We start from the raw sequence: 24,997 nt of genomic DNA on the forward strand, positions 1-24,997 counted from the left end.
TTCTCGTTCTAGCAATAAGTAATATTTATCAATGAATTTATTAGCTAATTTCTTTTCAAGTCCCAGCCATCATATACCTTTGCAATAAAATTTTCTTTTTATGTTAGTATTTTAATAAAGATTATAATATATACATTGTTTTGATCAATTTTATACTAATAATAATTGTGATAACTCAAACCAGAATAACTTTTTAAGACTTAAAGACTTATTGTCACAGGAAATAAAATACATTAATTTATATTTTTATATATATATATATATATTTTTTTTTTTTTTTTGGTGAGGAAGATCAGCCCTGAGCTAACATCCACATTAATCCTCCTCTTTTTGCTGAGGAAGACTGGCTCTGAGCTAATATCTATTGCCAATCCTCCTCCTTTTTTTCCCCAAAGCCCCAGTAGATAGTTGTATGTCATAGTTGCACATCCTTCTAGTTGCTGTATGTGGGACGTGGCCTCAGCATGGCTGGAGAAGCGGTACGTTGGTGCACGCCGGGATCCGAACCCAGGCTGCCAGTAGCCGAGCGCGTGCACTTAACCGCTAAGCCACGGGGCCAGCCCTATATATATTATTTTTGATGTGGAGAATTGTATATCAAAGTATGTTACATTAGGGCATAATTATTGTGGGAAATGTGGAAAGGAAATAAGAGTTCAAGGAGAAAAAGGTATACTATAAAATTTTCAGTTATGGAGCTGGCCAGGTGTCATAGCAGTTAAGTTCGCGCATTCTGCTTCAATGGCCCGGAGCCCGCCAGTTTGGATCCTGGGCACGGACCTACTCACCACTCATCAAGCCGTGCTGAGGGCAGCATCCCACATAGAAGAGCTACAACTCTACAACTATGATACACAGCTATGTACTGGGGCTTTAGGGAGAAAAAATGAAAAAGAGGAACATTGGCAACAGATGTTAGTGCAGGGCTAATCTTGCTCAAAAAAAATTTTTTTTCAGTTGTTAAAGAAGCATTTGTTCATTTATTTTTTTAAAGTAATGATAATGGGGTGTCAAAGTGCTATGTTATTTAGAGTCTACTGAATAGATTTAAGAATGATGTAACAGGTTTTTGGTTTTTGTTTTTTTTTTTTTTTTTTTTTTTTTTTTTGGTTAGGAAGATTAGCCCTGAGCTAACATCTGTTGCCAATCCTCCTCTTTTTGCTGAGGAAGATTGGCTCTGGGCTAGCATCTGTGCCCATCTTCCTCTACTTTATATGTGGGACGCCTACCACAGCATGGCTCAATGAGCGGTGCATAGGTCCGTGCCCAGGATCCAAACTCACAAACCCCGGGCCGCTGCAGCAGAGCATGCAAACTTAACCACTAGGCCGCTGGGCCGGCCCCGACGTAACAGTTTTTTTTTTTTTAAATGTCATTATGTACAATAAGACAGAAATTATCAATACATTCTATTTATGATAAAAAAATTGTGGATATCAGCTTAAAAATATATGGGGGACTACATTGTTTTTCAGAGTTCTTTTAGGGGTTACACAAGCGAAAAATCTTCACCATCACTTACCTGACCTTCTGTGTATCTTGCCTAAATATCACTGCCCATTTATCCAGCACCTAACCTGAGGCAAGCAGCTCTTGCACTTGTACCCTAAGCCTTTTCCTCCCAGCGCTTTCATGTATTGCCAAGTTTGGATCAAAACTGGTTCAAGTGATAATCACCATGCTCCGCCCAGACCTTGATTCTCTGTCCCGGTCTCTGTTGGTAAATCTGTCTTACTCTTTTTCTTCCTGTAGGGTAAATTATTTCTCAGAAACCACACTGCTGTTCCTTGTAATTTGGCTTCAGTTCCTTCCTCGAGTACCACTCCCTCCTCCCCCACTACCTCCTCCACCCAAGCTCACTAAATAAGTTTATTTAAATTAGGATCTCCTATTTCATGAATGCCAAGTGAGTTTTTTCCCCACAAGCATTCTTATTGCCCACATAAATCTGGAGATACAAATGAACTTGGGCGGAGAATGGGAGTGGGGAGTGAAGGACCAGAAAAGGTTGTATTACCCAACTTTATAATATAGACACACCTGACTTTTGCCTACCCAGTTAACCTACATAAGAAGGATGTAAGGTGAGTCCTATGTTCCTTATTCTTGGTGAAGCCACATCGAGTCTTCTAGGGATTTATAAGCATTTTTGGCTTGTTCTACAATCTTGGCTGGGATCTGTGTCAAGTTCACTAGAGGGAAAAGAATTATTTTATTGAATATTTACTATTTGCATTTAATATGCTCAGTACTTGGTATGTTGTACCTCATTTTCTCCCATTTACCGTATAAGGCAGGTATTTCTTTATCCTCCATTTTCAGCAAAGGAAACTAAAGCCCAGAGAGAAGTAAGTTCATTGCTCAGGGTCACAAAGTGGCAAAGCTCGGACTTAAACTGTTTGGTTCCAAAGCCCTTGCTTTTTCCATAACACCGTGATGCCTCCACTCTGTTGTTGGCACTGTCTACTTTCTTTCCCTTTTAAAGTAAAGTAATATCACGTTTAGCTCTCTAGTTTCCAACACTCCTTGTTTCTAAAATCTTTGGTTCATACCTGTCTTTCGGCCCTCTCACAAGTGCTCTCATCTTTCTGGGACATAATTCACCAAGGCCAGAGTATAGAAACACAGTAGGGACTCTTCATACCTCTGGGATATCAATTCCCACTTACTGGTGTTTGGTCCACCTTCTTCCTTCCTGTAATCATCCTTGGCAGAGAAGACCAAAACAAAATGGGAGTTAAAGGATTGTACGGTTTCCTTGTCCTCCATTACCTGCTGTTTTCTCAGCAGTACATCCATGGCTTGGTGGTCTTTCTTCTAGCGCTGCCAAAGAAATCCTTTCTTGGTTTTTCTTTACATTTTCTCTTTCTCAAGGCTAAGCTTGTTTTGAACTTAGCCTTCCTGAAAGTATGCTTCGTACTTCTTGTATTCATCTTTAGTTATATACTCTCGTTCCATCCTTCATATAAGTTTTCTCTAGATCTAGGATTATTTCAGAGTCACCTGTGTAACTCCTAACATATCTCTCTTTTCTCTTGCTCTTTATGATCATTTAAAAGTAAAAATTGTTAAAAAGTTAAAAATTAAGTTAAAATGTAAAACTTATGCTTTTGGAGGTTTCCGTGACCCATCTTCCCTGATAGAATCTCAAGTCATGGACTCATGTTCATCTTTTTAAAGTAATACCTGGTTATACTGAGGTTTTTCCTTTCTGACCATCTGATATTAAGAATAACACAGTCAATTTCTGCTTATGTTCTTGCTGCTTTTACAATGACAGATAATTCCCTTCTGTTACTATTTTGGTCCAGAATGGCAGCTCCCCCAGGCAGTGCTGAAATGTCATCATTCAAGCTAGGAACTTGTCAAATATTGTACTGTTAATCAAATAAAACTTCACACATATATTTTCCCGTGACTACAGTCTTTTTCTGTGCTTGTTTTCTTATGTTAGGGACACATCTCATATCTCGGTGATGGTCTCTAAAAAACTCTCAGGAATATTGTTTCTGTATTTTGCCCTTATCCTTGCCACGTATTCAACTTGCTTCAACGTTGGGTTCTTCATTAGTTTCAACATACCTGCTATGCGCACAATCTACAGTATCTTCTACCTACTTGACTACCTTTCCTAACCTGTCTTTTCTTTAGACTAGGACATCCTGCATATTTTAGCCTGATCTTAAGTCTCATCCAAGTCTCAGTACTGCTATGAGATCGTACTTACCCTACTAGTTCATCATTGTAATAAAATGTATTATCCGTGTTTTTTAGGAAGAGATCTCATAACTTTAATTACTATTTTACTAAAAACAAATGAATAGTAATATATTAAGATTTGCCAGTGTTTTACTGAAAAATACTTAGAAACTTTGTCTGTAATAAAGTTAAAGTTTAGTGTACTAACACACCATCACATGCATATGTTCTCTTTAAGAAAAACCATTTTACAGTCTTCAAAACACTATTTGAGCACAAATTCTGATTTTTCAATAATCTTTTTTTACACCTAAAATTTGCAGGTGCTTTTCACTCACTGATTTAGAAATGGTATTTTATGAATATTTTAAAAATTCATTACCAGTTTAGTATATCAAACTATTTCTAATTTTGTCATTACTCTTCCTCTAGGATTCACCAAAAGCCCAGTTACGCCGGACGATAGAATGTTGTCGAACCAATTTATGTAACCAGTATTTACAACCTACGCTGCCCCCTGTTGTTATAGGTAGGTTAGCAGAGAAAAGTGTGATCCTCATTCTCAGTAAAATATTTTCTCTGATTTTAACAATAAGCAAACTTTCTAAAATTTAACAGTAGAAATTATTTTTTCCTTTTAAGATGTGGTAGAAAGGTAATATGTTTACTTCGTTGTTTACTTCCATTGTCAGGTCCTTTTTTCGATGGCAGCATTCGATGGCTGGTTGTGCTCATTTCTATGGCTGTCTGCATAATTGCTATGATCATCTTCTCCAGCTGCTTTTGTTACAAGTAAGAAGATAATTATTTTGATGCAAAATATTTTGTTGAATATTAGATATAAACTGTTGTTCTTAAAGCCAGTGGGCAGAAACCGTTGACTGCTAAATGCAGTTCAGAAACCATTAACTTATATTCTCTGGTTATAGCTCATTTAATTAACTAGATTATAATTTTCTTAAGGGAAAAGAAGACTTTACTATCTATCAGTTAATTGGACACAACTTTATACTTCTTATTTTGTTCGTGAGTGCTTATGATTTTCTTCCTTACAGAATATTGACCTTTCTTATTTCTGAATGTTTAAAACCTGTCCCAGGAAACCAACTATATTATCATTCTTTAGTTATTTGGGGTTCAGAATTGTTTGCATTTAGTCATGATTTCAGAAGACAGTTGCCTGCATAAACTTCAATAACAAAACATTATCTTACTGACATATGAAGAGACAGAGAGATCAGTGGAATAAGTTACCAAACCTGTCAGTAGACCCAAGTATATACATATATCTAGTTTATGATAAAAGTAACATTTCAGATTACTGAGGAAAAGATGGAGTATTCAGTAAATGGATTTGGGAGTAGGTAGCTATATGGGAAAAAATAAAGTTGAATCAATTCCCTACAGGAAATAAATTTTAGCCAGATTGGAGCTAGATATACGTAATGATTAAAGTACTAGAACAAACCATGGAAGAATTTTAAAAAATAATGTCAGAGTGTGAAAGACCTTTCAAAGTGTGACACAAACCTTAGAAGCAAAAGAAAAAAACCCAAAACCCAAAACCTTAAAATTAAAAAAGGAAAGATTGATAATGTCAACTACATAAAGATAAAACTGTACTGTGTGGTAGAAACCACCATAGATGGTCAGAAGACAGACTAACAGTGAAAAATATCAGCAGCTCGTATTACAAAGAGCTGATTTTTTAAATATAGAGAGCGTCTATAAATCAAAAAGAAAAAAATCTAGCAATTTAGTGGGAAAATAGGCAAAAAAAATAAACACATGATTTATCTAAAAAGAAATAAATATAGCTTTTAAAAGAAAAATAAAAAGATTGACTCAAGAATACTCATAATATGAAAAATGTAAATTAAAATCATACTGAGATAGTGTTTTTCACCTATTATACTGGCAAAGATCCAAATGTTTGATAAACAAGTCTTTTAGATGAAGAGGCAGATTGAGCATACTTATTTACTTTTGCTGCCCCCACTAAAACAGCAATAAAGAATTTTTAACTTCTTTGTCCAACTAGGACAGGGAGAACAGGAGATAAGATAACAGCAGAAAACTTTGGAATCAGTGAAGCTTTTGGGTGAGTAAAAGGTGACTTTGCAGACCTAAAAAATCTGAATCCTAGGCTAGACATTGAGAAAGCCAAAAAACAACTGGTTTATACTATAGAATTCCCCAGGAAGCTCAGGAATTGGCTTATCAATTACCGCTTATCTCCGTAAGTGAAGTTGAAGGTGGCAGTAAAACCAAGAGGATTGCTTGAAAGTCTGTTTTTAGAAAGTCAGATGCTATATTTGTTATGCAATACTACATTAAGAAATCACTCCCAGGGCCGGCCCCGTGGCTTAGTGGTTAAGTGCACGCGCTCTGCTGCTGGCGGCCCGGGTTCAGATCCTGGGCGCGCACCGACGCACTGCTTCTCCGGCCATGCTGAGGCCGCGTCCCACATACAGCAACTAGAAGGATGTGCAACTATGACATACAACTATCTACTGGGGCTTTGGGGGGAAAATAAATAAATAAATAAAATCTTTAAAAAAAAAGAAATCACTCCCAAACTTAGTGGCTTAAAACAGCAATTATTATCTCTCAGTGTTTCTGTGCATCAGGAATTCAGGAGTGACTTGACTGGGTGGCTCGGGATCATTAATGACTTCTAGTCAGATATCAGCAGAGGCTGGGCTCACCTGAAGGTTTGGCTGGGGCTGGTAGATCACCTTCTAAGAAAGCTCACTTCCAAGGCTCAGAAGTTGGCAGGAGACCTTAGTTCCTCTGATGTGAGCCTCTTTACAGAGCTGCTCGAGTGTCCTTGCAGCCTGAAACCTGGCTCTCCCACCAGAGTGAGTGATCCAAGAGACCAAGGTGGAAGCTGCAATGCTGTTTATGGTCTAGATTCAGAAGTCACACCATCACTTCTGCCATATTCTATTGGTCACACAGGTCAGCCCTAATGCATTATGGACAGGAACTAAACAAGGACATGCATGCCAGGAGGTGAGGATCTTTGTGGGCCATTTTGGTTGCCAAGTACCACAGATACTGAGATCCGTACTCCTATTCTGAATAATCACATGACTTCCCCACCATCTCCCTACCAGAAGGCTAGAAGTGTATTCTCTGGAAAGAACAAAAATAAGGTTCTCAGCTGTGAGGGTGGGGTATTATAGTGAAAACAAGGAGGTAAGGTGGATAATATTTACATATTGATTGATGGGCCCCCAACCCTCCCAGAACTCTGTCGGCCAGGCTTATTCCCTCTAGAGAAAAGTTAGGAAGATTCTTCCTGGGGAACTCCATCCAGCCCAAGAGAAAAGACCTAAACATACTGACCCCAGTGAGCCCAATGAAATGGCCCAGGCAAATGATCTTACAGTGAAGGCTGTAATCAATAAGCTCCACTCACATAGTAACAGCTGCCAATCAGGCAGTGAAGAACACTGATCCCTGAGAAACAGGAAACAAATGAGGTGAGCCTTTGGATTATCCAGCTACTGTCTGAAGAGAGTTTTTGGCTGCAGAATACAGGAGGAACCTAGGTATAGCTCGGCAGACTGAATTGAGGACATATAGCCAGGAGTCTGGGGAGTGAATAGCAGCTACACTTCATAGGACCGAGTACTGGAAAGGAGAGAACTTAACAGAGAAAGAACTCCAGATACCTGCAGAAGGTTCCCATCAGATATTCAGCTGAATCTTGATCAGTGTGCACAAGTAAGGAAACTACCGAAGGCTGGGAGAGAATGCCTGAAAAGATTGAAGGAAACAGTATTTGTTGCTCACAAGGCTGGGAAGAGTGTCTGTTCCCACCAGCTATGAGACTTGAAAACCTCATAATTCACAGGACTTTGGTTACAGTACTCAGAAGGATCTTATCTCAATATTGGGCAATAATTAACCCTAGACAAAACATGGCTCTGGTCCCACCTCAAAAGCAAGACCCAAAAGGATCATTCTATTTCCAAGTAGCTGCATCCTAGAACAAGGCTCAAGAATATTTATAGGAATACGAAAATACCCAGCACCCAGTAAGGTAAAAGTCACAATATCTGCCATCCAATCAATGATTACCACATATGTAAAAAGTAGGAAAATATGACGAATAAGGAGAAATCAAAACCACCAACTCATAACTGATATAGATTTTAGAATTAGCAGAGAAGGGCATTAAAACAGTTATTACAGCTATATTTTCATATGTTCCAAAAGTAATAGAGTCATAGAAGATATAAAAAAGACCCAAATGAAACTTCAGGATATGAAATCTGTAATATTGAGATGACATATACGCTGGATGAAATTAATGGCAGGTTAGACACTGTAGCAGAAAAGATGAGTGAACATGAGGACATAACAATAGAAACTAAACAAACTAAAACATTAAGAACTCAAAAAATGAATTGAGCACCAGTGAGCCGTGAGACTTAAGGCAGCCCGATATATATATATATAGTTGGAGTTCCCAAAGGAGAGAGGAGGAGAGAGCAGAAGAAAGTATTTTAAGAAATAATGACCAAAATTTTTCCAAAGCTAGTGAAAACTGTAAACCTGTAGGTCCAAAAAGCTCAGCAAACCCTAAGTACAAGAAACACAAAGAAAGCTATAGCAAGGCACATCGTTATCAGATTGCTCAAAACCAGTGATAAAGAGAAAAATCTTAAATGCAGCCAGAGAAAAAAGGAAGATTATGTGCAGAGGAGAAAAGATAAGGGTGGTAGCCAGCTTTTCATGGGAATCAGTGCAAGCAAGAATATAGTGGAGCAACATCTTTAAAGTACTCAAAGGAAAAAGTTATGAACCTAGAATTCTATACCCAGAGAAAATATTTTTGGAAAATGAAGGCAAAATAAAGGCTTTCAGGGGCCATCCCCGTGGCTTAGCAGTTAAGTGCACGCGCTCCGCTGCTGGCGGCCCAGGTTCGGATCCTGGACGCGCACCGTCGCACTGCTTCTCCACCCATGCTGAGGCTGCGTCCCACATACAGCGACTGGAAGGATGTGCAACTGTGACATACAACTATCTACTGGGGGTTTGGGGGGAAAATAAATAAATAAATAAAATTATAAAAAAATAAAGGCTTTCAGACATAGAAAAGCTTGAAAGAATTCATCACCAGCAGATCTGCGCCACAAGAAAATTATGCCAGGTGGAAATACGAATCTACACAAAAGAATGAAGAGCTGGAAATGGAGGTCAAGGTAACCCTGACACAAACTACAGTGTCATTTACGATTAACTGAAAAGAAAACTCATCTCAGAATCAACCTATAGATATTCTAGTGACCTTGAGCAGTTCGTGAAATACAGAGACACCACAAACTGTTCATTTAGGCTCCTTTTGTAGTTTTAAACTAAATATTACAGAGAACCTCATGACTATCCTGTTTATATTTAGCTTTTGAATTTTATGTACTAGTTTTATTTACTTGAAGACCATTATCGATCAGATTTACAGGATTAGTAATTTGGGGTATTCATTCACATTTAGCTTGACTGTAACAAGACACAAATTGCTATCTATAGCAAGCCATAAAAGGATAAGATTAATGTGTATCTTTCCACATATCAAGGTTAGTCTCTTTTATGTATCTCAATATTTTTTTTCACTTTTTTTCTGATGACTGTTTTCTTCCAGTCTAGACAAATTTGCAAATTTATTCTTCTTGAATCTGATTTACATTTATGATAACGTGGCCCTCAAAATCAATACTTTCTCCAAAACTTCCTCTCTAGCCATCATCTCCCTTCATTCTGGATTAGATATCATTTCTTTGCCATTCTGCCAGTTCCTTCTACTTTCCTCTGACATGGAATTTCTGTCCTTTTTTGTAAGTGATTTCTCTGACCCTTAAAAAACTGGTTAAATCCCATGATCCACCCCAAAACGTTTATTACTTTTACCTTACAGTTTTTATATTTTCTATCGTGTTTACTTATTCGTAATTATTTGCCTAAAGTCTGCCTTTTCTGCTAAACAGAAATCTCAATTATAGTAGAGAATACTTGTCCATTAATATTTTAATATTTATGATGACTGGCTGATAAATTACCACTTTTCTGTTGAATTATTAAGGATAAACACCGTGAGTTGGTGTGCCCCCATGCTTGGCACACAGATACTCATTAAAACTTGTTGATGTTCACCAGCCTCCCCTTGGCCCACAATGGCTGCTTGGGAAGCACTATCACAGATTAATTTATCAGATATGAACCCCCTTCTGGCTTTATAATTGGTCCATTAGCCTCACTGCCACTAGTAGACTCCTAGTCCCACAGTAGTTAAATATTAAAAATCAGTGATTTTTAAATTAAATTAATTGCAGCAAAAAATATTGCCAAATAATGTTTCATTTAATAAAAAAGATGATAAACATTTATTGTACACCTTAAAAAAGGAGTTGCTGGGGCTGGCTACGTGGCGTAGTGGTTAAGTGTGCTCCCTCTGCTGCTGGCAGCCCGGGTTCGGATCCTGGGCGCACACCGAGGCACCGCTTGTCAGGCCATGCTGTGACAGTGTCCCACATAACGTGGAGGAAGATGGGCACAGATGTTAGCCCAGGGCCAGTCTTCCTCAGCAAAAAAAGGAGGATTGGCAGATGTTAGCTCAGGGCTGATCTTCCTCACAAAAAAAAAAAAAAAAAGGAGTAGCTAATCAGCTTTAAAGTGATTAGAAATAAGAAAAAATGTCCTTTTGTTCACATTTATTTTTATTATTTTCAGCACTCTCCATTTGTTTGTTTAGTTCCAAGTTTTAGGTCCAAGTTTCATTTGGTATGTGCCTTCTGCCTGAACAACTTCCTTTAACTTAATTTCTTGCAATGTAAGTCTACTGGCCATAAGTTCTCCCAGCTTTTGTTTGTCTGAAAAATCTTTTGCCTTCATTTTTCAAAGGTATTTTCACTGGATGTAGAATTCTGGGTTGACTTTTTGTCCTTAGAGATGTTTCCCTTTATCTTTGGTTTTAAAAAATATGACTATAATATATTTAGAATATGTATGTTTCTTTTTGGTATTTACTTTCATTTGGGGTTCACTGAGCTTACTGAATCTGTGGTTTGATGTTTTTCTCTATTTTTGCGAAGTTATTGTCTACTATCTCTTCACATATTTTATCTGTTCCTTGTATCTCTCCCTTCTCCTTTTGAGACGATAGCTACACATATTTTAGATTATTTGATACTGTCTCACAGCTCTTTTATTCTTCGTTGAATTTTTCTAATTCGTTTTGCTCTATGTTTTTTAGTTCGGGTCATTTCTATTCACCTGTTTTCAAATTCACTAGTTTTATTCCCTCAGCGGGGTCCAGTCTCCTTGAACCTGTCAAAGGAATTATTCATCTCTGACATCATGTTTTACATTTCTAGCATTTCCATTTGACTCGATTTCTCTGCTGAAGTTCTTCTTCTCTTTATTCGTGTTGTCCATCTTTTCCACTAGAAGCTTTATCATTTTAATCAGAGTTATTTTAAAGTGCCTGTCTGATAGTTCCAACATATGAGTCATCTCCAAGACTGGTTCTATTAATTGCCTGACCTCTTGACAGTGAGCTGTTTTCTTTGTCTTTTAGTGTGTCTCATAACTTTTGATCGAGTGCTGTATATCATATTTAGAATAATAGACTGAGAAAAAAAAAATGTTTGTATATATACCTAAAAATGGGCGTGCCTCTAATTCTCTTAGGCTGTTAGTGTGGGGGAGTGAGTCAGTCTGGTCAGGAGTTGAATTGGGCTTGGGTTTTGTTAAATGTTTGGGTCTGTGCCTTCAGGACATCACAGGTTTCACGTTCCTTTGGTAATGGGCTGATGTTACATTGTGCTTAGAGTGGGGGTTTAGGTGCGGAAGGGTTTTTCTCTTTGTCCCTGCTAACCCTCTCAGCTTTCACTGTATGCCTGCACCAGAGCAGGCGTCTCCCTCCATGCTTTTGCTCTTCCCTGAGAGGGAGCCTGCTGCTGCATGTTACTCATGGTAGGGGCAGGTGGAAAGTGGGGGAGGGGATGTCTGTTGTCCTTAGGTAGGCTCTGTGTTGCTGTACCTTAAGGATGGGCTTTCTCGGAGTTTTGACCCTTCCTCAGCATCAATGGATCTTTGCCTGATGGGGGCAGAGGAAGTGTTTCCTACACATCAACCAGAGGCAGAGGGATTTGCTTCTGCTCTTCATATCCCGAAGTAATGGATGTTTGCCTGTGCCTTGGGGGGCGAGAGGGTTAGCAGGAAAGAAGAAAACAATCATGGTATACAGTGAGATCCACATTTGGGTAGAGTTTACATAGTCATAATCATGCAAACATTGAATATTGGTCTAAACAAATATTATGCTTTAACTATGTTGGGAGGATGTGAGGATAGAAGTATTTCTGCTTGGGGAAGGGGTAGGGGTGTTAAATGATGAGTTAAATCCACATCTTCCACAGTGTGAAGTCAATAGTTAAAGCCTAAGACTGAAAAACTGAAAATGTCAATATAAGCATGTTATTTAGAAATTTAGGTAAACGTTAAATCAGCTTAGAAAACTTGAAAATGTTTGCTTCTAAGAAGCGCAAAACGAGTGGGAGGAGGGGAGTCTCTTGGGTTATCTTGAGACGAGATGGGAACAACACAAGGGTGTGGATGACAGTGGGAGAAAATGGGCACTCGCACATAATGGTGGAGGGGTTATAACTGGTATAACCTGCAAAAGAGGTCAGTAGAGCCTTCCATCAAAATTCCAAATTCAGTTCTGACTTCTGGTCATTTGTACTACAGATATGCCAGCAAATTTTTTCATTTCAGCCTTGTATGAAATCAGACTAGAAACAATCTGAATGTTACCAGTAAGGAATGGTGGTAACAGCCATACAATGGAATACTGTTTAGCCGTCAAAGCAAAAGGAGGCTCTTTATGTGCTGCTGTGGAGTGATCCTCCAGGTATATTGCTAAGTGAAAAAGCAAGCTGCAGAACAGTATGTGTTGGTATACTACCATTTCTTGAAGGAAAAAAAAAGCAGAGATGAACAGCAGTGTGTCTGTTGGTTTAATATGCATAGATGGTCCCCAGAAGATTACCCAGGAGACTGGCAATAGTTCCAGTTCCAGCTTCCTTCTAGGAAGGTGAACTTGATGGCTTAGGGATAGCGGTGGGAGGAAGGTTTTTCATTGTACACCCTTTTATGTCTTTTGAATTTTATACCGTTTGAGTTACTTAACCCATATAAAGTTTTAAAAATAAAATTACAAGAATGCTTAAGTATGTTGAGCTATCCACATGGAAAACAAATCTAACTTGATGTATTCCCTAATTTCCATCCTTTACTGTAAGTTCCAAATGGATTAAAGGAGTAAAGGAGAGAATCAAAATTTTAAAACCTTTAAAATATGTTTATGATATTAGGGTGGGGAAGGTTGTCTTAAACAAGACACAAAAGCATGTATTAAAAAGGGGGAAAAGAGATTGATAAAGTTAATTTGACAACATTAAAATTAAAAACTGACATAAAACACCATAAATGTAGTGACATGACAATCACAGACTGAGAGAAGACTGTTGTAACATAATTATCAAAGTTTTAGTATCCAGATTATATAAAGAACCCCTATGAATCAAGAAGAAAAAAAGATAAAAACACCCCAGTTGAAAACATGCAAAAACATGAACAGGCAGTTCACAGGAGAAAACTGAACTGTGAAAAAAAAAAGTCAGTGGGCCGGCCCCGTGGCTTAGTGGTTAAGTGCGCGTGCTCCGCTGCTGGCGGCCTGGGTTCGGATCACGGGCGCGCACCGACGCACCGCTTCTCCGGCCATGCTGAGGCCGCGTCCCACATACAGCAACTAGAAGGATGTGCAACTGTGACATACAACTATCTACTGGGGCTTTGGGGGGAAAATAAATAAATAAATAAAATTATGGAAAAAAAAAGTCAATCTCCTTAATCAGGTGAAAACAAAAAACAAGTCACTATTTCATACCCATTCAGTTGGCAAAAGTCTAAAAATATGACAGTTCCGAGTTTGGATTGGAGTGTGGGGAAATGCACATTGTGATATTATACTTTTGGTGGAAGTATAAATTATTCCACTTTTGAGAGCAATTTGGTGATATCAATAAAATTGAAAGTATGTATACCTTCAAGAAATCCTTAGACATCTGCACAAAAGACAGGCACAAAAATATTTTTTGCAGTACTGTTTATATTAACAAACTTTTGGAAATAACTAAAATATGGCTATCAGAGTAAGTTGTGGCAAATCCATAACAGGAATGCTGGGTATTATTTAAATCATTTCCTTAACAGAATAGTAGTGACTTGGACCATGGATTCCAGACCCAGGCTTCAGGGTTTGGATCCCAGCGTCACCACTGGCCAGCTGTCTGACTTGGGACAGATGATGAACCTCTGGGTTATGGTTTCCTCATTTGTCAAATGGAAACAGTGGTACTTAACCTCTTAGGAGTTTGGGAAAGATGAAGTGAGTCACAAAACAGTGCCTGACACTCTCAGCATCAATAAAAATGAGCTATTGTTTTTTAGCATATATCAACATGAGTAAGTATGTAAAACATTAGGAGGTTTTTTTTTAAAAGCAAGGTGCAGAATATTAATACAACATATGCCATTTATGTAAATTTGTGTCCACAGAAACTATGTTGTTTATGAATATATACATTTATAGTAAAGGTATAAATACATAGATAGGAAGGATGTAACTAGATTCAGGGTAGTGTTAGTCTCTTAGGAGTAAAAGAGGGAAATGGAATTATCAGGGAAATGGCTGGAGCTTCAAATATTTCTAATGTTTATTTATTTAAAATAGACCTAAAATAAATATAACATAATGTTAATAATTTATTAAATAGTCTACACATGGGTGCCAGTTGAATTAATCTCTACGTTTCTGTGTGTTAAATTTCGTAATTTGAAATTTTAAAAAGAGAAACCTTCAAAAATATAATGAATTAAGAGAACTTGTTTTCTTTTCCATAAACTCTTTTTCTCTTTTTGTAAAATGGAAATATATTTATTGTTCATTTTGATACAAAAATACATACTTATAAATTCAAATGAAAATACTTATGTAAAGTAGACAGTGTGAATATTCCTACATCCCCAGAAATAACTATTGTTTACAACTTGCTCTATATCCTTTCTGATCTTTTTAGACATAAATACATGTAATTTAAAATTTTTTCATAGCTAGGATTACACTTTACATGCTGTTTTTTAATCTGTTTTTTTCATGTACCAATACACCATGAGCATCTTTCCATTTTAACATGGTGTATGGAACTTTAACCTCATAAATTACATTTCTGGACATTATTTTAACAAAGGCTATATTATCCTGTGATACGACTAATTTGGATAGAAAGGGTGATGATGTCGGCAATCTCAAAATTTTTCTTACCTTAGAGTTTTATAGTTTTAGAATTTTAATGTAGATTATTTTCTGTTTTTTTAAAAGACATTATTGCAAGAGCATCTCAAGCAGACGTCGTTATAATCGTGATTTGGAACAGGATGAAGCGTTTATTCCAGTTGGAGAATCATTAAAAGACCTTATTGACCAGTCACAGAGTTCTGGTAGTGGATCTGGACTACCTTTATTGGTAAGATAAAATGTCATATACACATGAACGGTTTATTGATAAAGAATGTGTCCTCGTATGATGGTAGACAGCAATAGTTATTACAGATTAGGGAATATTACTAGACATTTTTTTCCTTTTTATTTAGAAAGATGGTTGCAGTAATGCAAGATGAAGTTAAGTAAAAACAAGAAATATGAAACGAAAAAAAATAGATAGGTGAGTAAGATAGAGCCATAAGCAAGGTTAGGAAAGAAAATGTGGTCGTGAAGTGCTATGTAAGTCTTACAGTTAGCTGCAAGTTTTGCTTTTTATAGCCAACTTGAAGAGGAATTAAGATTCCTTGCATCTATAGGTTAAACTGATTGCTTGGGAGAAGTGTAACTACTTCAGATTCTAAAATTGAAGGGAACTTATCCCCACAGATCTCCATAGAGGTGATACTTCCCTCAATATATTACTGTATTACCAAACACAATTCATAAAAATTATTTTAAAGTGAGTTGTAAGCAGTTCTAAGAGGGTTATATATATGGAAATATTCAGATTTAGGGGTCAAGAGGACCCTTCTAATAAACACTAGATATCCAGATAGATTTTTAATTTGTTTAATTGCAGTTGTTTGTTTAATTTTTGTTTAATTACGTTTGTTTAAAATAAATACATTGACTTCTAAAAATTCATCAAATTAAATAATTCCGTAATTGAATTGGAAAGGTTAAAGTAAAACTATCTTCATATGTGGACAACATGGTTGTCTACATTGAAAATCTCAAGGATGATATCATAAAGCTACAACAACCAATAAATGAGTTTATCAGGGTTACAGAATATAAAGTCATTGAACAGAAATCCTTAAATTTATATACACTGGCAACAAACGATTAGAAATTGAAATTTAAAAAGCAGTACCATTTAAAATAGCATCAAAAACATGAAATATTTTGGAATAAGCTTAACAAAATTTATATAAGACCTGTACACTGAAAATCAGAAAACACTGCCAAAAGAAATTAACAAAGCCCTAAATAAGTGGAGATGTATTTCCTGTTTGTGAATCAGAGGACTCCATATTAAGATTTCAGTTTTCCTAAAATCAATTTATAGTTTCAATTCAATCCAAATCAAAATTAGAGCAAAGTTTTGTAAAAATTGATGAGCTGATTCTAACGTTTATGTGGAAATGCAAAGGACCTAGAAGAGCTGAAACAATTTTGAAAAAGAATAAAGAGATTTCACTGCCTGATTTCTGGACTTACTGTAAAGCTACAGTCATCAACACAGTGTGGTCCTGGCATAAGGATAAGTATGTGTTTCAGTGGAACAGAATAGAGAGTCTAGACAAGGACACACACATATATGATCAGTTGATTTGGGTGCCAGAGTAATTCAGTGGGGGAAGGACAGTCTGGCATCCATTTGCCAAAAATTGAATCTTTGACGCTTACCTCTCTCCATGTACAAAATTACCTTGAAATGGATCATAGACCTAAGTGTAAAGGTTACAGTATAAAACCTTTAAAAGAAAATGTTTTAGAAAATCACTGTGACCTGAAACTAATATAATATTGTATGTCAACTATACTTTAGTAAAAAGCACACACATGCAAAGAAAGAAAATCATTGTGACCTTGGGTTGAGCAGATTTCTTAGAACACAAAAAGCATGATTCTTTTCTTTTTCTCTTTTTCCTTCCCAAAGCCCCAGTACCTAGTTGTATATTCTAGTTGTAAGTCATTCTCGTACTTCTATGTGAGCTGCTGCCACAGCATGGCTACTGACAGACGTGTGGTGTGGTTCCGTGCCTGGGAACCGAACCCAAGCCACTGAAGCAGAGCTCGCCAAACTTTAACCGCTAGGCCATCAGGGCTAGCTCATGATTCGTTTTAAAAAATGATAAATTGGGCTTTCTCAAAAATTTGAAACTTTTCTTGTTCGGAAGACACTGTCAAGAAAATGAAAAAACAGGTCACAAACTGGCAAAGCAAATCTGATAAAGAATTTGTGTTACAGAATATATAAAGAACTTTTACAATTCAGTAATAAGACAACCCAATTTTTAAAAATGGACAAAAGATTTGAATAGACACTTCCCCAAAAGAAGATATAAGAATGGCAAATAAGCACATGAAAAGATGCTCAGTATCATTGGGGAAATGCAGATTAAACACAGTGAGATACTACTGCACATCCACTTGTATGGCTAAGACTGAGATATTAAGTACTGAAAAGGATATAAATAAATCAACTGGAAATGTCATACATTGCTGATTGAAATGCAAAATGGTATAGCCACTGTGGGAAATGGTTTGATGGTTGACTGAAAAGTTAAGCATATACTTTCTGTACAATAATGCAGTGCTTCTGCTAAGTATTTACCAAAGAGACATGCAGACATGTTCCCACAGAGACCTGAGTGTGAATGTTCATAGCAGCCTTATTCATAATAGACATAAATTTTAAACAACCCAAAGTCCATCAGTTGGTAAATGGATAAACAAATTGTGGTACCTACAGTGGAATACTAGTTATCAATAAAAAGGAACAAACTACTGATATATGCAACAACAACCCAGATGAATTTCAAGGCATTTTGTGCTAAATGAAAGAAGCCAGGCACAAAGGGCTACATATTGTATGTTTCCATTTATGTGATAGTCTAGAAAACACAAAACTGTAGGGACAGAAGATGGATGAGTGATGCCAGGGATTGAGAGGTAGGTGGGGAGGGAATTGACTATAAAGAGGCAAGAGAGAACTTTTTTGGGTGATGGAAATGTTTTATATCTTAATTGTGGTTTTATTGGTTATGTGACTGTGCACATTTGTCAAAACACTTCTCAAAAAGAGTGAACCTTATTATATACAAATTATACCTCAATAATCCTGACTTTCTAAAAGAATTATAAAAGGATTCTGGATTAAATGACTTACATAAAGTAAGTCAGTTTAGGTATGCACAAAATCTAGCCCACTTTAAGTGCATTTCAAACCTGGTCCTTAGTGTTCTTTTTAATTTAGAATGACCACTAACACTTCTGAAACTGAAAGCTTTCGGTTAATGTGCATCTTTCATTCAACAAATATTAATGAAAGCACTTTTTATACTTCAGATATTGTCCTAAATAAACACCTGTATTCTGTGAGCGGAGGGGATGGGATTCAAACAAATATGTAAATAAGTGATAAAATTATAATTGTGGTAAGTGCAGCAACTGAGAAGTATATATGTGCTATGAAGATGTTTAACGGAGAGAAACAACGCTCTTAAGTAAAGGGAACTGCATATGCAAAAAAAGACTCTGAGACAGGAATGAGCTTGAGTGAATTCTAAAAGTTGAAAGAAGGTGAGTAAGAGAGGTGAGGGGGGGTGATAGTGAATGATGAGGCTGCAGAATTAGACAGGAGCCAGATCAAGTAGGGTCTTATAGACTGAGTTTTAACTGTCATTTAGATTTTGCTACATAATAAACCACCCCAAAGCTTAGTGGCTTGAGACAACAAACATTTATTTCTCATGATTCTGTGGGTCTGCTGGGCAGTTCTTTTTCTGAACTTGCTCAGCTAGAGCTAGATTGTATGGTTTGTGCACACGGCCGACAGTTCACATGGTATTGTTATTGGTCACAGAGTTCCCCAGAACAGCAAGAAAGGGCAAGCCCCAGTGCACAAACACTTCTCAAGTCTTCACTTGCATCACATTTGCTGTTGTTCTTTTGCCCAAAGCAAGTCATATGGCCAAGCCCAGCATCTGTGGAGGAGACTACCCAAGGGTGTGTGTACTGGGAGAGGAGTTATTTTGACCATTTTGGCAAACAGTCTGCCACGTTGACTAACCTGTTAGTTTGTGATTTCAAAATATATTGTGCATTGTTTCATCTACTTTTCAGTACATGATCAATTTTAACATTGGAGTTGGTTGGTTGTGTGTACCATCCTTTTTGATGGGTGGGCTATGAGACCACTTTCTCAGTCTTAATAGGTTCTTTTCATCAAGAACTCAAAACGTTTTACTTTTTTCTATGAAGGTTCAGCGAACTATTGCCAAACAGATTCAGATGGTTCGGCAAGTTGGTAAAGGCCGATATGGAGAAGTGTGGATGGGTAAATGGCGTGGTGAAAAAGTGGCAGTCAAAGTGTTTTTTACCACTGAAGAAGCTAGCTGGTTTCGAGAAACGGAAATCTATCAAACTGTGCTAATGCGCCATGAAAATATACTTGGTGGGTACACATTTGATTTCAGTCAATTCCGTATTCTGACAAGGTTAGTGGGATGCGGGTGGAAGCCTGCCACATGGACTTGTAAAAACATATGTAGATTTATTTGTGTGCATTTGGCTAAAGGAAACCCAGTGGAATACACTGTTTAAATACAACACAGTCCTGAATGCCAGCCAACCACTTTATTTACTACCCAACTGAGGAAACAGCAGTGAGTTTCAAATTGGAAGCAATGCTAGTTTATTAGACTTACTCATATAGTAACAAAAACCAGGTCTTTCATAGGTAATTGAAGCAGTTTTCTAGGATAACTTTATATGTACCTTTTGCCTTCTGTAAGCTAAATCACCCTCCCCCCATAAGATGTAGTTTCATTTATGTCCTATGCTTAATAGGTCTCTCCCTCCCTCCCTATTTATACAATTGCAAAATAATTTAGGTATAATCTGATCAGTAGGGTTCATAAACTCGTCTAGCTTTCCTGACTTTACTTTTCAGCTGCTATTTCCCTACCCTTTAATTTAGAGAGTGCATATAGCACATTGCCAAGAGTAGAGTAGGCACTTGTATCAGTTTCCTAGGGCTGTCATAACAAATTACCACAGACGGGGTGGCATTTTGGAGTCCAGAAGTTTAATCAAGGTGTTGGCAGGGCCTTGCTCTCTGAGGGCTGTAGGAGAGGACCCTTCCTGGCCTCTTCCTCACTTGTGGTGATTGCCAGCAATCTTTGGCTTTCCTTGGCTTATAGACAACACTCCTATGTCTGTCTCTGTCATCACATGGCCTTCTCCCCTGTGTGCCTGTGTCCAAATTTCCTTCCTCCAGTTGAATTAGGGCCCACCCTAATCTTGTATGAACTCATCTTGATTATATCTACAAAGACCCTACTTCTAAATAAGGTCACATTTACGGGTACCAGGTTGACGTGAATTTGGGAGGGCCACTGCTCAACCCAGCACTCACTGACCTTTTTCTGAAAGGAGAGAGGGAAAGAAAAAGGAGAAAGGAGGCCAGTGTTGCAGACCTGCTCAGTCAGCAAACTAGACTGAAAAGGCAGTTGTGATGAGTCATTTGTGGGCAAATGGGAGTTGGGTAGTTAGGAGCAAACTGTTAGTTGAACATTTTTAACTTTATTATTTTAATGTGTCCACGTTTCAATTTAAAATTGAGAACGTTTTCCACATTCCTTGTTTATAGTTCTTCATGCGTAGAGAATCATGTAGCTTGATAACATTCCCCCGGGTTGTTATATATGTTTTCTTTTTCTTAGTCATATTATCATTTTCCCGATTATTGTTAAGATTATTTTAAATTTATTGCAGAAATGTAGAGTTATATGTGTAAATTGCAGAAATAAAAATTTTGGTAACACATTCAAGAGATTTTGTCAGGCAAGTAAAATTTTTATTACCTGTATATGATACCTGAGTTATTCTCAATATCCTGAATGAGCATTCCTTATTCTTCCCGGCTGTTCCTGATAACTGACCTTTTAAACTCATTAACTGAACAGGTTTTATAGCAGCAGACATTAAAGGTACAGGTTCCTGGACTCAGCTTTATTTGATTACTGACTACCATGAAAACGGATCTCTCTATGATTTCCTGAAGTGTGCTACACTAGACACCAGAGCCCTGCTCAAGTTGGCTTACTCGGCTGCCTGTGGTCTGTGCCATCTCCACACAGAAATTTATGGCACCCAAGGAAAGCCTGCAATTGCTCATCGAGACCTAAAGAGCAAAAACATCCTCATCAAGAAAAATGGAAGTTGCTGTATTGCTGACCTGGGCCTTGCTGTGAAATTCAACAGGTGAATGGTTCTTTGCGCACTGTTTTGAAATTATTTTAATTTCCAGAAGATATTTGCCTATTTGTATTCAGGACAGTGGAATTCTAAACACGTGTTTGTGCTTGTATAGTTATATAAATATATAGTTGGGGTTTTTGTCTTGTTTTTTTACAAAAATTGCATCCTACTCTACATAATTCATTTTTTTTTAATGAGGAATATTAGCCCTGAGCTAACATCCGAGGCCAATCTTCCTCTTTTTTTTTGCTGAGGAAGATTGGCCCTGGGCTAACATCTGTGCCCATCTTCCTCTACTTTATATGGGACACCGCCAAAGCATGGCTTGACAAGCAGTGCGTAGGTCCATGCCCGGGATCCAAACCTGCAAACCCTGGGCTGCTGAAGCGGAGCATGTGAATTTAACCACTACGCCACCAGGCCAGCCCTCTACTCTACGTAATTCTTGATTTTCTGTTTTATTGTCCTTGACATCTTTCTGTTTCAGTTTATATGGATCTGCTTCATTCTTTTTAACAAAAGTGTTGATGCAAAGCTTTCCATAATATGAATGTACTACAGTTTATCCCATCTATGACCCAAGTGATGGACATTAAAGTTGCCTCCAGTTTATCTCTATTAATAAAAAAATGCTTTAATGAACATTATATTTTATCCATATATAATATCCTTGAGCATTTGTATAGTATTTCTTCTTTTAAGATTTTATTTATTTTTTTTCCTCCCAAAGCCCCAGTAGATAGTTGTATGTCATAGCTGCACATCCTTCTAGTTGCTATATGTGGGACGTGGCCCCAGCATGGTCGGAGAAGCGGTGCGTCGGTGCGCGCCTGGGATCCGAACCCGGGCTGCCAGCAGCAGAGCACACGCACTTAACCGCTAAGCCACGGGCCCGGCCCCTGTATAGTATTTCTTGACGATGGATTCCTAGAGAAGGGGCTACTTAGACAAAGAGTATGTACATATTAAATTATGATATATTACAGATTGTCCCTTTAGAAAGCGTGCATCAATTTATACTCCCATAAACAGGGTATAAGTATGCCATTTCTCCATCACCACTGGATGTCGTCAATATTTTTAAATAATTAGAATTATAAAATTTTGGGGAAACCATTGAAACCATCTAGAATACAGCAGCCATTTAACATTTGAGAATTCATTTCAGGCCATAAAATAAAAGTACTAGTTAATAATAAAACAAATGTAAAAAAATTTTTTAATCTTCTTCCCTAATTGTTACAGTGTTCTTATCCTGTTGTTTTTTTATCAATGTAGTGTTTATTGGTTCAAATGGTCATCAAATGCTATATAAGAAAATATGAAGTACATTATATTGATCTCTGCCTCAGAGTAGTTTCTAGAACCTGCCAGAACTGGGGACCTAACCAAGAAAGCATTCATGTCTTTCAACTCCAAAATTTAGTCCAAAAATTGAAAAACCAATAAACATCACTTATTACTGATTGTCAATATGATTATGTAAACATTACTCACAACAGAACTAAGTTGGTTGGACCCATAGAGAAGACAATGTAATCCTATGTCACGAAGGCTGAGTTTATCACATGAGAATGGTAAAAGCAAATGATTCCTCTCAAATTATTTTCACGTTCACTTGTTCTGGGACATAATTATCTACCACTTTTTTTTATATGCAGTATTGTCCTCTTTTTTGTGGAGGCACCAAACTTATTTGGTGAAAAAACCTGACCTGAAGTAATGTGAGATATTTATTGTCTTTATTTATCCAGCTTAGTGTGGATATTCATATTTAGTTTTTCACTGCAGACATAGTAATGAGTTTGATTCAGAGTACTGCTCCAGAGCCAGCCCTGATGGTCTAGTGGTTAAAGTTCGGCATGCTCCGCTTCTGTGGCCCAGGTTCACGGGTTCAGGCCCCAGGCACAGACCTACACCACTTGTCAGCCATGCTGTGGCAGTGACTCACGTACAAAATAGAGGAAGATTGGCACAGATCTTGGCTCAGAGCTAATCTTCCTCAAGCAAAAAAAGAGGAAGATTGGCAACAGATGTTAGCTCAGGGCGAATCTTTCTCAGCAAAAAAAAAAAAAAAGAGTACTGCTCCAGACCCTGCTGGGTGGTGATGTTATATAATATGTAGTATATATTTAAAGGGTATATTACTTTTCTAAAAACTAAAAGATGCTAAATTTCAAAATACATCTATCTGCCCCAGTGATTTCTAATAAGGGAATGTAGAGATTTTAGATCGATAGATAGCTTTTTATTTCATGTATAATATATATAGAGAGAGAGATTGACTTTTACAAAATATGACAAAAATAGAAGATAAACTATTTTGTTCTTAGCCCTCAACCTGGACATTGTCTGTCCTTTGTTGCAGTGATACAAATGAAGTTGATGTACCCTTGAATACCAGGGTGGGTACCAAACGCTACATGGCTCCAGAAGTGCTAGATGAAAGCCTGAATAAAAACCATTTCCAGCCCTACATAATGGCTGACATCTATAGCTTTGGCCTGATCATTTGGGAAATGGCTCGTCGTTGTGTCACAGGAGGTAGGAGTTTAAGTAGCTTGTTTCTGGTTATGTTTCTATCCTCATCATTCAAAAAATAACAGCTTCTTTTATATAATTTAAATGTCATGTATATCTGGGACCCCCAAGACCACTCCCAGGTTCTGTGATTTCACTAGAGGCACTCGCAGGACACGGCGTGTGGTTGTCCTCACAGCTAACGTGTTAACAGTGAACAGATACAAATCAAAATCAGCAGAGGGGAAAGGTGCATGGGGCAGAGTTCAGGGGAAATTGGACACAAGCTTCCAGAAGTCCTCTGCCAGTGGAGTCACACAGGGAGTGCTTAATTCCTCCAGCACGTTGTGACAATGTGTGAAATACTGTCATCCAGGGAAGTTATTAGAGACTCAGTACTCAAAGATTTTATTGGAGGCTGGTCATGTGGGCACCCTCTCTGCCTGGTTTGTACCAAAATTCTAAACTCCCAGAAGGAAAGCAGATGTATCAGTGAGGGAACTGTTCACCAGGCAAGTTCCCAGACACCAGCCGAGGGCCAGCCTTGCAAGCAGGAGTTTTTGAGGACAGCATTCTCAGGCCTGCTGTGTCAACTCTAGTGAGCATATCGTGTTATCTTTCTACTGCAGAACAAAGCAAAACAAAAAATAAAAACTGTGTTGATTAGTAGCAACAATTGTGTGCTTGAATAATTAGATTAAAAATTAGGGTAAAAGAGCATTTCACCTTGCTTTTTTTTTTTAGGGATATTGGTATGTCCATACCTGTGATGGGGACCCTGATGGAGGTTGAGGAAATAATTAGACATTAAAAAAGAGAAGAATATATATTTACTATTAAAAGTGAATCATCCACTCTAATTTTTTTCTTCTTTGTGTAGGAATCAGTTTTAGTTCCATAGTTCAGTAAGAGATGCTGAATAGATTGATATATTTTGCCCAGCTACCATTTCTGTGCCCACTATGTTTTCTAACTCCCTACAGGGATAGTAGAAGAGTACCAACTGCCATATTACAACATGGTACCCAGTGATCCATCATATGAAGATATGCGTGAGGTTGTGTGTGTCAAACGTTTGCGGCCAATTGTTTCTAATCGATGGAACAGTGATGAAGTAAGTGGAACTCAGTCTCCTGGAAAAGTGATTGGTGAGTGTCACCAAAGATATTT

General features: G+C 37.6%; 1 protein-coding gene across 5 annotated transcripts in view; it reads left to right on the forward strand.

Annotated features, from left to right (window-relative positions):
• The window catches only part of BMPR1A (bone morphogenetic protein receptor type 1A), a 153,345-nt gene that overhangs the window by 124,233 nt on the left and 4,115 nt on the right, over positions 1-24,997 (forward strand). For all 5 annotated transcript variants that reach the window (XM_058542822.1, XM_058542824.1, XM_058542823.1 and 2 more), the window contains 7 exons: positions 4,132-4,228; positions 4,392-4,491; positions 15,155-15,299; positions 19,307-19,499; positions 21,013-21,310; positions 23,676-23,851; positions 24,811-24,941. In XM_058542822.1, coding sequence (XP_058398805.1) covers positions 4,132-4,228; positions 4,392-4,491; positions 15,155-15,299; positions 19,307-19,499; positions 21,013-21,310; positions 23,676-23,851; positions 24,811-24,941 — 1,140 coding nt within the window. The remainder of the gene's footprint in view (positions 1-4,131; positions 4,229-4,391; positions 4,492-15,154; positions 15,300-19,306; positions 19,500-21,012; positions 21,311-23,675; positions 23,852-24,810; positions 24,942-24,997) is intronic.

Source organism: Diceros bicornis, chromosome 6 (assembly GCF_020826845.1).
Source record: "Diceros bicornis minor isolate mBicDic1 chromosome 6, mDicBic1.mat.cur, whole genome shotgun sequence".
Lineage (NCBI taxonomy): Eukaryota > Metazoa > Chordata > Mammalia > Perissodactyla > Rhinocerotidae > Diceros > Diceros bicornis.